At 42.1% G+C, this 15,093-nt stretch overlaps 1 protein-coding gene across 8 annotated transcripts in view; it reads right to left on the minus strand.

Moving 5' to 3' along the window:
• Window positions 1–15,093, minus strand: part of COL4A6 (collagen type IV alpha 6 chain) — a 178,947-nt gene that overhangs the window by 32,429 nt on the left and 131,425 nt on the right. For 5 of the 8 annotated variants that reach the window (XM_067548217.1, XM_067548210.1, XM_067548211.1 and 2 more), the window contains 10 exons: window positions 13,065–13,109; window positions 11,648–11,701; window positions 10,589–10,658; window positions 9,702–9,815; window positions 8,431–8,580; window positions 7,522–7,626; window positions 7,134–7,294; window positions 5,830–6,009; window positions 3,892–4,075; window positions 2,531–2,584 (listed from right to left, as the gene is read on the minus strand). In XM_067548217.1, the coding sequence (XP_067404318.1) occupies window positions 2,531–2,584; window positions 3,892–4,075; window positions 5,830–6,009; window positions 7,134–7,294; window positions 7,522–7,626; window positions 8,431–8,580; window positions 9,702–9,815; window positions 10,589–10,658; window positions 11,648–11,701; window positions 13,065–13,109 (1,117 nt within the window). Of the gene's footprint in view, window positions 1–2,530; window positions 2,585–3,891; window positions 4,076–5,829; window positions 6,010–7,133; window positions 7,295–7,521; window positions 7,627–8,430; window positions 8,581–9,701; window positions 9,816–10,588; window positions 10,659–11,647; window positions 11,702–13,064; window positions 13,110–13,545; window positions 13,662–15,093 lie in introns of all 8 variants that reach the window. The other 3 variants (XM_067548219.1, XM_067548215.1, XM_067548216.1) reach the window with 3 other exon arrangements.

Genomic DNA, 15,093 nt, shown 5'->3' on the forward strand with positions numbered 1-15,093 from the left:
AGACAAACTCATTCCTGGTGTAAATCCAGTGAAGACAATAGCTTTAGACCGGGGATAATCAATATGGCTCATTGCTTCTGATTTTAATCAATAGCGGGAATAGAGGACTCATGGGGGATGAGGCACTGGCCAAAAGAAAGACTAAATGACACATGAGGCCTTTTCTACTGATGGGCCAAGGTGGTGGTGTATGGATCCCATTTAGCTTTGAGGCTGAACCAGAGCCATGGCCTGGTTTCAATGGCATCAAAACCTTGTAGGGCTGTTCTCAAGAGATTTCAATAAAACTGGCAAAGGTCTGGTGAGAGCAGTTTATCTCATGAGAGTTCCACCATACTGGGTGACAACAGGCAGAAAACAGGCCTCTTGTGGTTTGGGAACCAGGCCAGAACCAAAACTGGAGGGCAAGGTCAGGTCTAGGAATTCCAGTGTGAACATGCATCTCCCAAAAAGCAAAATGGAGGTAAAGAGATTCCAGTATGATGTCCCTTTTCCACCCCACCTCTAGTCCCTCCCCCCCAACTCCAGATTCTATGATTTTGTGATTCTGATTCATGTGATCACAAGGCAGGGGGGAGATGACTCAAATCACACATTCTAGCTAATCAGTGCTGCTGGCAGACCTTAGCTCCAGCTAATGAGATAGGAAGCTGAATGTGGCGGGGTGGGGGAAGAAAACCTCCTAGGGCTCTAATGTAGTTGTGTTTTGACACTGCTGTGCAGATATTAGAAGAAATAACAAGAGATGTTCTGCTTTGATGCCTGAGGACCAAAGGTCAGTGCTCAAATTCATTACTTTTACCTTGATGTGAGGCATTGGTTGATAACAGAATGAATTTATAAATGACTAGCCCCATGAATAACACATATACATAACTTTGCAAGAACACTTGCATACTGGTGCTGTCTTAAAACCAATCACTGCTCTTTCTAGCTGGCACGACAGCTCAACTTTAAGACCTGCATTTTAGACGACATAAAGCAAGGAGCATAAAAAAATAGATAAATAAAATAAAACTAGCAGTCTAATTTCTATTTCGAGGTAGAGAGATGTGAGAAACATTTACTTAGGTTGCAGAATGTTAATGCTCAGTTTGCTGCCTACATGCAGGTACATTTAGATAGGAGATTACTTTAACTCTTAAAAAGGTAGCAACATTTAAAGATGTGATTTCTTTGCTTAGATCTTGGCATTCTACATTCCTGAGCCTGACCCTGAATGTTTTATAATGCAATACAAAATTAAAATCCGTCTCTGACGTTCTCTCCACAATCACAGCATTGTGTAGAGAATGTCGTTTTTCAACAAGAGGATGTCTTATCCATCAACCAGCTCAGAAAGGGCAGTTTAATTAACATTTTAAAATTCAAATGCGTGATTTTTAAGGGCTGCTTAAGTGAACTTCCAGAAAATGACGCTATCCAATACATTATGTAACTAGCCAGCACTAGACTGGAGCCCAATGGGAACTATATTTGTGGAGCACCTGAAGGTCAATAGTAATATACTAGTGAAATGGTTTTCATATATTCCTCGGGTCTGTTAGCACAATGAAGTAACCAAGGCTTAATGCTCACCAGCTCCTTAATATCACATATTCTAACAATGCAAACAATGGCTTCTGAATGCCAGGGGAACTAATCTATCATGAAACCATAGTGCTAGGTTTCTGGTAATTGCAACAATGCCACAAAATGGGTAATCCAATAGCACTTCTGAGCAATATCATAATCCTGCCCACTAACTGCTCAGAAGTATTGTTCTAACACTCTATCCCCTTGTCAAAGGTATCGGTTGGCAAGATAATTTCAGTAGGTCAATCTCTCTCTTTAAAAATGTTCTCTGGTCTTCATGATAAAGCTTTCCAATAAGTGCAGTGTAAACAACAATTATTTCTTCTGATCAAGCAGATTTCTTTAATGTTAGATAAAGCTTAATACATCAAAAGTGGTTTTTTTAAATAAATGAAATCATTTCTGAGTATTGGCCAGATGATTTTTTTCACAGATTCACACAAATCTCTGTGGACGTCTAAATTGAATTGCCTAAAGACTTATTCACACTCTTCAATGTTCTTTGACTATAGATGCTCCTCTATTAAAAAGCCATTCATTGTTAGCAGGGCTTTGATGTAACACTGCTCACATAATGTGTTGACCTCCCATTTTATGCCCAGGATTCATGATGCTGTGAATGTCAGTGCATGAAGCATAGCCCTTCTAGTTATTTTAGGATGTAATCTGGATTTAGCAGTCCTTATAAGAGATGTTTTAATAAGCAAAGACATCTATACATACAGCTATATGTTAGCAGAACTTTTAGCATTTAGCACACAACGTGAGTCAGGAAAAGGCATATGTAGAACGTTCCAATGGGATGCCAGTGTTGGCCGTTATACTCAGCCCATTACAACAACCAAGTGCAACACCGGTGCTATGTTATGTGCTATTCTGTGGGTCTGTGCAATGATGGGAAGACAGGGGAATCTTCCCACGGCTATTCTGGCAACCACTGAGGCCTAACTCTCACCTCCCTCTGTGTCTAAGTCTCCTTTACCAACCTCCTCACCGCAGCAGCAGTCACCTATACCAGTCAAGCAAAGGAGCACAGGTTAAACAAAGTCAGAAAACCCACACCATCGAAAGCATCTTTTTTTAATCAGTAGGCCAAACATATTCACAGACATTTCTCATTGTGTACATTGTAGACATGTCTTGTTTCATCTCGAGAAACAGAGTCAGAAGAATAACTGAATTCAGTTCAATGTCATTTTAGCTGTGACTGGTGTTTTGGGAAAAATGTTATGCCTGTGAATATATTTAGTTATACTGTCTTATATTATAGTGCAAGTATTACAAATACGGAAGGTTAAATATACACAAACAAGGTGGAAAACATAATAAAAAGCAGCAACAGCAAAGGAAAGATATTGCTTTTGTTAAAATTACTGAATAAGCCAGCTTTAAAATCTAGACATAAATATTCTCTATCTGCAATAGTTTGGTGGTGAGGTCATTTTCTCAACTCTAGCAAAGAGATAGATTACATGCAATTCTCCCTGAGTACTACAGCAAACGGCTCACGTCTGAGACATCACCTATAAAGCCGATATTTACTGGATTCTTCACTTTGTCATTAAGTGTACCTAGCTTCGTACGGTCACATCAACTTTATCAAACTAATACAACAGTTCTCAAGCTGCACATGTGACGGCTGTTATTTTAGCTGGCCCACCGGAGATTAAAGTGGAGAACAATAGAGCTAAAAGCATCAGCTTCTTCAGCTGGAGCTAAAGAACTCTGTAGCTAGGGTCTACCCCAACTCAGAGCCTCTGTAAACTGGCAAAGAACGGGACATACAGCACGTTCATCAGTAGTTTACTATCTGCTAAATACAGGCAGCACCTAGTGAAATCAGTCCTAACTGATACCTGTGTTTGGTTACCATGAAAAGTTTCTGGTCACTGAGTCTTACACATATTTTATTATATGTAGCTGTAATATTTATGCCTTTCTTTAGCTAAAGCTTTTCATCTTAACCACCTCCCTAGCAGAAAATCACCTTAGGTTTGCTACTGGCTATCAAATTGTTTCTCCTACAAAAGTTCGCTATTGCCAATAGCCCCATCCTGCAGCCCTTACTGTCACGAGTGGTCCAGACTCTTGTGGAGTCATCTCCTTGGCTTCAGCAGAGTTCTGTGGGTGAGTGAGGGCTGCAGGATCAGGTCTGACCTGCCTATAGACTAGCCACCATTATTTTATAAATAGACATCTCGTTTACTGCTTTGAACATACTGGGATCCGGTGATGAAGTGGGGTATTTCTTTGGTTGGCTGGTTTTTAGGGGGCCTTGCAGCTTTTCAAAATAAGAGTGGTCCCTAACAAGCCTACCTGGAGGACCTGGAAGACCTGGTTGTCCTGGAAAACCATCCATTCCTGGGTCACCTGGAGGGCCGCGAACTCCACTAGGACCTGGGAAACCAATGCCAGGAGGACCACTCTCTCCACGACGGCCCTTGGAGCCAGGTAATCCTGGCAGGCCTTTTTCACCTGGAAAGCCTAGTCCACCATCACCCTACACATAGCAAAGACAGTTACAGCTGAAAACCAAGAGCACCTGGAATGATTGTACATTGCCACAGTTTTGACAAATGCACCAACATTTTGTTGGGTTTTGTGCTGCTTGGAGTGATTCTATTTGACACTCCGGTGCTAGTGGAGAAGGCTGCATTTGCTTAGCAGCAAGTTTGAAATATGTTTGATGAAGTACATGGAAATCTTGTAAATTCAACACTCTCAATCTTTTCAAATGCAGCAAACTCTACTTACCACTTAAACCACTGCATAATACATGGTATTTGCTAAAATATAAGCATTACGCATTTTGAAAGCTATTTGTCTGTATCTTTCTAGTTAAAAGGTTCATGGCCAACTTTTTCAGTATTCAACTCCTATAATTTGGTAGGTAGTATCTTTTGTTTTTAAAAAGAAAAATCTTAAAACTAAAGTAGTGCCTGTCTTGCGAATTCGCTGTCTCTCAGACTGTACCCATTGTTTATCTTAAGATTGCGTAACCAGAGATGTGCTGAGTGGCTATTATTAATCTTGAAGGAGAGGGAAATTCCTGTTCAGAAGGTGTGAGCCTTTGGAATAAGTTTTCTTTAACTTAGTGGCCGGTTTAACACTGCTCAGCTGCACGTAAGTGTAAATATTACATCAATCATCCAGATGGGCACTTCAAATTCCAACCCATATATGACTCCTGCTTTGCAATCTTTACCCCCTGGCTCCTTGGAAGCAGCGCCTGAAAGATTCTGAAGACTAATAAATTGACTTAATAAGGCAACTTAGAGCTTTTGTGCCCTGCAGTTTACCATTGTGTTAGTTGACGTGTGTGAAAACATGATTATAGTCTGCACTGTAGACAAGCTCTAAGTGGCCTATTGAGGAGATATCCCTGACTCTAGAGGGAGCAGGCCCCAAATCATTAAGAAATGTAGTTCTGTGCCTTCTCTCTGCTGCGGTTTATGATGGGTCATGTTAGTTACCATGTGTTAAAGAGGACTGCAAACTGTGGCAAAGACAAGTCTTTCAGAGAAAGCACAGAAATCTTCATCTGTTAACTCATAAAGGCAGCCAAGAGTTGTCAGGAGTTTGGGGCAGTTTAGCCAAACACTGGGCCACATGGAGCACTGGAATTCTTATGGCACTTTTCTCTCACCCCAGATTTGTCACCCTCTGAGTTAGGAGTGGGTGTACGCCCTTTATTCTATTTGCTTTGACTTGTTCAAAACACCATCAGCTTGATGGAATATCATTAGCCTGTGTGATGCTGATGGTTTCAAATGATGCTGTGGCCATCTTGTATGTGAATCACAGGCATCATACCAATTCAGACAAAGGGTTAGAGAAGTGCCGCTGCAGGAAACCAAGTCCAGGATCTGTGAATTGCCCTTTCCTGTACACATACACAAGCAATACTTGCCACCATCATTTATCCATCTAATCAATTCCCTGCCATTGCAGGGCATCAGGCCTTGGGTCTCTCTTGTTCTTTGCCTATGGCATCAATAAAGGGGTTTCCAGATAAAATGTATACAAGAGATCACCCTAGATGATCTAATGGACCCTTCCGGCCTTAAACTTCATGAAACTATGAAATTTCTCTCCTGTTAGGATGACATGAAGTAGAGTCTATCCATAGAGTGTCAGTTTAAGAATACATTGCACAGCTAATCATGCCTAACACTTCAGCCTTTTTACTACCATTGTTCCTTCTTACTACAATTTTGAAGCACTCTTATTCTTGCTGCATAGGTATAAACTCACCGGAGAACCTGGCTGGCCTGGTAAACCTGGGAGTCCATCTCTGCCAGGAGTTGCTGGGATGCCAGGAGGTCCTCTGGGTCCTACTGCACCAGGATCCCCCCGGAGACCTCTGCCTCTTGCGAAAGATGGATCTCCTTTTTCTCCCTTAAGGCCTGGAGAACCTGGCTGACCAGGTAACGCCTGCAGGCAGAAAGAGAAAAAACAGGTACGTGGACATGCGCGGAAAGGCCTTCACTCCACACAAGTCATGAAGAGCAGGGAAAAAATGAATGACAGATAAAATATTTACATCATAAAATAAATAACCAAACATCTGATTATTTCCAAATGATTCAATCAGGTTGCCACAGCTTTACAACAGTAAGTCAATTCTCTGTAAGGGTGTACCGAAACCTTTATAGAGGGAATCTGGTAGCACTAGGGAACACAACGTCACTCATTATATCCACAACAGAGATTAATCATCCAAGGATGCATTTTTCCCTATTACTTGCTGCATAGAGGTCACTGAAGCCGACACGACTATTCTGAACTTAAAGGCTGGAACATTTAGAGTGGGATTTTCAAACCTCAAAGCTGGCCTATGCTCAGCTCTTTGAAATCCCACTCTTCTTTTTTTTAAAATAAAAGCTCATCTTGAAAAGGGTGTTACAGCAGCAGCAGCTAGGAAAAAACTGCATCAGAGAGGAGCACTTACTGCTACTAACACACAAAGATCGCACCATTTTACTCTCTGTCTTTTCTTCATCCAAATGCATTTCTGATCTCCAAACCAACCCGTCCCAGAGAGCCCATAATCCAATACTCATTAATTCACACTTGAGTCGAGCTATTTAGACCTATGATGACTAAATGGCTCCACTCTGACAAATGAGTTCTCAGAATCACTACCTTGCGTTGGCGTATGCAGTGCTGTTGTAGGTATGTTGGCCTGAGGATAACGAAGAGGTCATGTGGATGAGGTAATATCTTTTATTGGATCACCTTCCGTTGGTCAGAGAGACATGCTTTTGAGGCCTTTATGTAAGCTCAAAAGCTCGTCTCTTTGACCAACAGAAGGTGGTCCAATAAATGATATTACCTCACCCACCTTCTCTCTCTCTAACACCTTGCATTGGTGACATTTCTCACTTTTACCTTATTCCTACAAATTGTTTTTTGCCTTCTTACCCAACCAAGCAGAAACAATCATTTAAAAAAAAAAAAAAATTCTGGTTTCGGTTTAAACCATTTTGGGCAATGGCATGAGGACAACACTTTTTCCTTTAACCGGCGGGGACTGAAGAAATCCTATCCTGACTTACCGGAGGCCCTCGTGGCCCTTGTGTACCCACAGAGCCTGGATCGCCACTGGAACCCTTAAGCCCAGGAGCACCAAGATTTCCTGGTGGACCCAGAAGGCCTGGTGCACCTTTTGGTCCAGCTCTTGTGACTCCTCCATCACAAGCACAATCACCTGGATCCCCTGGAAAACAGAGTGAAAGAGAGTCTTTGCCAGCACTGTGGAAAGAGATAACTGGATCTCCGGTGCCTGCACCTCCCCGCACTGTTTTGCATTTGGTGTCATCAGTGAGTACAAAATGGGCAAAGTGAGTATTATGCCATTCTGAGTGGGTAGCATTTTATGACCTCTTTGGACAGGTTTCAACAACAACACAATGGGCAAGGTAGGAAAGCTAAGGTAAATTTCACCTTTGGTCCCCTTTAGTCCCAAAACTCCTGGTGGCCCCCGTTGTCCAGGTATTCCTGGCTCCCCAGGTTCTCCATTGAATATTAATTCTGGTAGGTATACAGGGCCTGCGGAGGAAAGAATATCAGCAAAGGCACAGGAAGTCTAAATTTCAATCAGCTGCATTAGCCATAGTAAAAGCTACTCTGGGCTGATGGCATGGAGCCATACTGAGTCCTGTGTAAGTGGATGCAACTGCACTGATTTCACATCCATGAAGAACAGAATTTGGCCCAGTACCATATGTTGTCAGTGTTAAGTTTGCTTTCACTTGGTGTGGTATCACAGAGACCAGCAGAAGCCTGGAGTATAACACTCTGGGGTTTTCCTTTTCTCTTGGCCTGCCAGGTCCGCTTCTTATTTCAAAAACTAAACAACTGGCACAAGAGAAAACCAAGGTGAAACTAAGAAAGGTTCCAGAGAGGAGTGGAAATTCAGGTCAAACCTGGCCCCACCTTCCACCCCCTCCATTTCCACATTGGGACCTGACACTGTAGAACTCCTGAGGTTTCACTGTATCGAGGAGGCAGGATGCAGGGCTCCTACATAGGGCTGTATCATACATACCCTGGGAAGCCATATTTTGCAGTGTGACCTTGGGCAAGTTGCTTAGTCTCTCTGTGTCTAAGTTCCTCACCTGTAAAATGGGCACAATAGCATTTCCCTATCTCTCAGGGGTGTGGTGAGGATAAATACATTACAGATTGAGAGAGCTTCACATACTATGATAATGAGGGACCATATAAGTATTTAAAATAGACACGTGCATATTCTTCAATGGTAAATAATAGACAGAGAAAGCACCCCAAAAGATTATTTTGTCTGTTTACATTTTAATCCTGTACAAAAACAGATCTAAGAAATGTACATACGTGATGGACCAGGCAATCCTGGAGGTCCTGGCATACCCGGTAAACCATCTCTGCCTGGAGTGCCTGGTAATCCAATTGTTGTTCTCCCTTGGTCTCCTGGTTCACCAGTAGTACCTGGAATACCTGGAAATCCTATGAGACCTGGTGCCCCTAGAGAGAACATAGGCATACTATGTATTTAGCTAACTCTCTAGCAGTATGTGGATCCAGATATCTTTCATTTTATGAAGTTTATCATTGTGCATGGAGCTGACATTATGTCCCAATAATGTACATAAAAAGAAACCTATTAACAGCCATCTTTGAGAGCCACACCTTTTTTCCCCCCTATTATAAAAGATAGCTGCCCAGGCCAGTGAAAATACTGCATTAGTGCAGAGTCTCAGTTAAGTCACATTAGTTAGTAAGCATAAATAATTAAGCAAGCTTGTAACGTTCTGAAAATGTGACGCACAATATAAAAACTGTATTACTGTTACTGAGTGACTAATGTATAGTAGATTATTTGACAAATATAGACTTTTTTCTTATTTGCAAATTGTATGTGAGCAAATAACTCTCAATTTGTAGATTGTTTGAGGACAAGTGTTCAATGTATGAAATTCAGGCTATATTGATTACTTTTGACTGGACATATCAGATTATTTCTGTATCACAATTAGCTCATCCATCTCTTAGCTTCGGGTTTCCTGTGTGAATACTTACACTCAAAAGTCTTTTTAACAGATTTTCTAATATTTACTTGAAGTTCTCTGTTTCTGTGAATGAAACAGCCAGCAAACTCAGCAAACAGCCAGGGAACTCACAAACACAGAAAAGCCACAAACACAGCCGTACTGCATATTCACAGCAAATGCACTGAGACATGCCCTAATTGCTATGGGCTTGATTCTGCACCCACTTAAATCCATGTCATTGACTTCTCAAGGCATTGAATCAGAACCTGTGTCTCTTGATGGCAAATGAGTGAAAGGTTAGATACTGGGTCTCCCAGGTTGTCTGTTTCTATCTCTGAATTTAATTGTTTTCACATAAAATACTAGTACCTACACAGGTTACAATTTTCTAGCTATTACACTTGGCAGAGTGTATCACCAAGGCTGCTTAAGTGACGTTATGCATGCTGCAGTGCCTGCGGTGGGGATTTCGGCACCTCCTTTAATAAGTGAATCAACAGCTGTTCAGTTCGATACACAAGCAAAGACAGCTGCAAACGTGAACAAACAGCATGCTAACAGCCAACTCGGAACTAATATTAGCAGGTGATTTACCTCGAACAAGAGCTGAAAGACCTGGGGTGCCAGGAAGGCCTGGTAAGCCACTAATCCCTTCATCTCCTCGAGGGCCTGGAGTTCCTGGAGTCCCAGGATCTCCAGGCACACCTGCTGGACCAAAAAAAATTAAAGGTGAAATACTTAAGAATGGCCCTGCAGAAAGAGTCCATGTAATCTGCTCCCGTCTCCCACATCGGCTATTGCTCTGTACTAGCGGAAGGTGCAGACCCCTTTTTAATGGAACTATTCACTCAACACAATAACAGAGGCAGAAATTTCTCCTCCCAGCTGGTGATCATCTTATTACCCAAAGCACTATATTCAGAAGCTAGCCTGTGTGATTTCTGCCCTCACCAATGGAGCAGCAGATGCTGTTCTCACCTATGCCTAATTCAGTCCTGGAATTTACTACACTATTCTTCTCAATAATATCCAGCAACAATGAGTGAGCAATAATAATAGAGGCATTCAACTTATTTACTTGCAAGAGAGAAAAAGGGGAGTTTTCTCTTAATAGCATTGCTACACTGAAATAAGTCCCTATATATTTTTAGGCCCCAGATACACAGGATGATACTAACACATTCAATAACTGATGCACTAAACATATCACTCCACCTGTATTCACACTACATTGCATTTAATTGGGAAAGTTACAAATATAGGGCAAACTCTGAAGCTGCACACACTGTGCCAAATTTATCTCTTTAGTAACACCACTGAAGTCAATGGAATTACAACATAGATGAATTTGGCCCAATGAAGAGTGCTGGTGAGTTGATAAGAAAATTTGTATTAACATAAAACAATAAGAAGCACGTAACAGAGCGGATTAAAACAGGTGCATTTAAAATTACTTTGCAAAACAAAATCTGAAGAGTTACCTGAGATCAGTACACCTTTTCTATCAATAGAAATAAGAGGGCCTGGAGGACCCATTTCACCTAATTCACCCTGTAAATTTAAACAGATTCATGTTATTTTCAAGTTCTTTAAAGACCAGAAAACAGGGAAGAATGAGTGCCTGATACTATGCAGGGATCTGCCTCAGTGGCAAATTTAATAGCAATTCCTTGATGTAATAAGGATTCCTTGTTTTAATGAATTATTCCCTTTGCTCTTCTGTTCTTTCTGATGATCTCTGCATTCATGACTTATTCACTTCAGCTTGTATGATGAAACTAATGGCTGTCCATGGAAAGGGGCTTTTATCCCTTACCTGCATGCACCCAGCTAGCTCATGGGAGAGCACTAGCATCTTGGTACCACATTCACAAAACATCAGTTATCAAAACAACATCTGGACCAATGTCCAGTTCATCATCCCTGCTCACCCCGCTCCAACAACCCCTTGGTAAAAGCCCAAATGAGTTGTTATTAATAATATATGTCTAAAGCATCCATATCTGTAGTTATCTAGGTGACTTTCAGCCCTGAAGTTCAGAAACTTGAGCTTTGCCAGGAACACCAGCCTCCAGCCATACCTGACCTCATCCAACTAACATAAGCAAGAGTTGGCAATGTCACCCTGCCTCTCATCACTAGCGTCCTGCTGGTGCCTGCTGATGAAATGCTGTTTTGTTGCTTTTTCCAGCAATTCTGCTCTGAGAATAGACCAGTATCTCTACTCCCTCGATAGCTAAGATTTGCTGGGGTAGATTGAAGGATATGGAAGGGACTGTACTCCCATGTCTCTCCAGCAAGGAAGCATACGGCTACCACACATACAACACAGTATTATCAGGACAACACAGATAAGGCAATTAAAACATATGAGGGTTCACCAGAAAACCCAAACCAGTTATCCTGACAGTAAAACAGGTGGAGAACTGACATTAAAGAAAACATCACAATGATACAGAAGTAAGAAAAGAGATTTGACTGAAGCAATGACAACTTTTGTTGTAGGTGCAGTGCTTTAATGTTCCCATTGGAGAAGATACCTTCATTCCTTGCACTCCATCCAGCCCAGGAAAACCAGGGAGACCCGGCTGACCCTGTAAAATAAACATATAACAATATTACCTTATGAAACAAGAAGGGAAGGACCTTGGAGGGCTCGTTTTAGTGCACTCCAATGCCTCTGTTTGAATTGTGGTCCCAGTCTTCTGTCCTACAGGAGGTCTACAGAAGCAGTAAGATTGGTCCATGGAAAGAGAAAGTCTGCAGCAGCATCGTCCCAACTTCCTCTTACTGAGCAACATACTGGGGTTCCAGAAAGACGCTTCTCTTGGCCTACTCAGCTAGAAGCATGGTGGTGGTTATGGGGTGGACTGTGAAGTAGGGAAAATCAGGATGATAGCCTCAGGGCTCTGACAGAATTGTTGAGACCGCTGGCGAGGGTGAGGACATTAAGCTAACTGTACCCAGTTCGTAATGTCTCTCTCGCACCTCCTCTTCTCCCCCAACTCATCTGCACTAAACCATGTAAGTTTAAAAGTCTCATCTCACTTTTCCGAGTAGCGTGTCGTAATTCTGCGTATGGTTCAGGGAACTCTGCTGATGCAGAATCAGTGACCTTCCCTTTGGCCTTATGATGCACTGACAAGCGTTCAAGTGCACTACTGCCCTCTACTGGAATGAATACCAAACCTGCTCCAATATAGGTCATAAGCCATGCTGTGGCTGCATTTAAAGAGAAATCTCCAAAAAAAAAAAAAAAAAGTCTTTTGGGAGCAGAAGAGTTTGGGTTCTGTCCCAGTCTGTGATCCTGAATTCCTGGATAGCCACAGCCCAGCTTGTAAACGGCATTGTTCAGAATCCTGCTGCTCAAGACTCATTTCTTTCTCATGAGTATTTACTTTAAAGTATATTGGAAAATATTCTCACATAGAGTATCTGTGAAAACAGGGCTACACCAGAAAGCAGTGAGGATCCAACTGACACACCCCCAAGGACCTGCCAACGTCTTGGGGTGTTTAATGCCTGCATGTAAGCTGGTGAAAAATGGCTCCGAGAACTGTTGGGTGACCGCATTCCACTGGTACTTCAGTGGGTGCAAGAGCCTTCACAGGCCTTTCAGATACTTAGTGCAACGACCATTTGCACCATTGCACAGGATACTACGTGAAGGACGGCCCTGACAGAGAAAAAGTGAGAGAGCTGGTTACATCGGGAGGGAGTGTATGGTTTCAAATCTCTGTGGAGATTACTTTCTAAACCTCCAGTGGGGAAAGTGGTTAGGGAGGATGAGTCTTTCATTGGTTTTCAGACTTTCTTCTGGCCAACTGTCCCAGAAAAGGACATCGACATGGAGCCCATTAAGTAGGACAGGCGATGGGATAATAGGAGAAGACACCAGATGCTCAGATGACTTCTCTAGATGTTAAAAGCATTTCCAAAATTAAACAAGCCTGGTACCTTTCTCCCTGGAATCCCATCAGGTCCATCCAATCCCAGAAGTCCCTAAAACAGCAAAATATGTATTATTTAACCTTTATCTTTCATTCATACTCAGAAGTCACAATCAAGGTCAGGTGCCATTATGCTAGGTACTGTACAAACACATACAAATATATGAATCCCAGTCTTAAGAACTCAGCATCTAAAGGTAAAATCCTGGCCCCATTGAAATCAATGGCAAAACTACCATTGGCTTTAATAGGTTCAAGATTTCACCCTAAATAACTTGAATATCAAAAGCCAGCTTTGGAAGAATTCAAGAATATAAAGGGGGACTCCATCCTGGGAACCAGAGTCTCTGAGAAAAGATTTGGAGATCATGGTGGATAATTAGTTGATCATGAGCTCCCAATGTGACGCTGCAGCCAAAAGAGCTAGTGTGATTCTGGGATGCATAAACAGGGAAATCTCCAGCAGGAGTACAGAGAGGTTATTTTACCTCTGAATCTGGCACCGGTGCGACTGTTGCTGGAATTCTGCATCCAGTTCTGGTGCCCACAAGTCAAGAAGGATGTTGATAAACTGGAGAGGGTTCACAGAAGAGCCACAAGAATGCTTAAAGAATTAGAAAACATATCATACAGTGATAGACTCAAGGAGGTCAATCTATTTAGCTTAACAAAGAGAAGGTTAAGGGATGACGGTCTATAAGCATCTACATCGGGAACAAATATTTCCATGGAAGTCACGGAAGCTCCTTCACTGGAGGTTTTCAGAAAGAGGGTGGATAGCCATCTGTCTAGGATGGTTTAGACAAAACAAATTCTACATTTTGGCAGGGAGTCAAACTAGATGACATTTGCAGTCCCTTCTAACTCTATGGTTCTATTTCATAACAGGCTCTTCAATCTAGCAGAGAAAGGTGTAAATTCAATGGCTGGAAGTTGAAGCTAGACAAATTCAGACTGGAAATAAGGTGTAAATTTTTGACAGTGAGGTAATTAACGAATGGAACAATTTACCAAGGTCCACAGTAGATTCTCCATCACGGATAATTTTTAAATCAAGACTGGATGTTTTTCTAAAAGATATGATATAGGAATTATTTTAAGAAAGTTCTATGGCCTGTGTTATACAAGAGACCAGACTAGATTAGCACAAATGATCCCTACTGGCTTGGAAACTATGAATGAGAGACCCACCTCAGGAAGGAGACTGAGGCAGGGAGTGCTTGCAGTGGCGCACACAGACAACAGGCAGCACTACAGGGCAGCTACACCCCGAAGCAGCACATTTTCAGGATAACCTTCACTGGGAGGGTACAAATCCAAGAGACCTAAACTGCAGGTGTAAAAAATGAAGGGTTCAAATATCAATGCCTGTACAAAAGAAGGCTAGTGAGTAAAAGGCCCTTGTATGAGAGGGACTGCAAATATACAGTGTGTTCTTATGGAGAAGAAAAACAATGGATATGGTGGAAAACAGGAATGCGAGATTGTTAAGGTTTAAAATCAGAAAGGAAGGAGGCATATTGATTTTTTTTTCCTTACTCCTGACATTTTTTAAGTTTGAAGCTACAGCTGTGCTCACATCTATGGAGCAATGGCACCAAAACTTTGCCCAGATGAGAAAAGGAGCCAGCTGAGTCACCTCAACTCTGACTGACCTCCACTGAAATTGAGGATGCAAAACCCCACAGGATGAGCTCATCACTGGAGGTCACAGAGCTGTTCACTGTGTATCAGTTGCCCTTTTCTTCTGCTCATGAATTGATCCCAAAGGTCTGTCATTTGTAAGGCTGAGGAGGAGACTGCAGTAGTTATATTCCCAGATGTCAACAGCATGGATGAAAGCTCTGGTGACGGAATTGGTGAGGAGTGAGCATGTTCTCAAGAGTCAAGCTGAATGTACATCTGGAAGCATAGAGGAGCAGATAGGGAAAGTAGGAGACGGGGCTTGCAAGAGGTTGAAAATAGGTGAGACTACAGAATAAAAATGGCCAAATAGCAGGATCTGCTCATGTCCATTCGGAATGCTGCTGCAAAGA

This window comes from Emydura macquarii, unplaced genomic scaffold (assembly GCF_026122565.2).
Source record: "Emydura macquarii macquarii isolate MOO-44397 ecotype Brisbane River unplaced genomic scaffold, CSIRO-AGI_Emac_v2 contig_1253, whole genome shotgun sequence".
Classification (NCBI taxonomy): domain Eukaryota; kingdom Metazoa; phylum Chordata; order Testudines; family Chelidae; genus Emydura; species Emydura macquarii.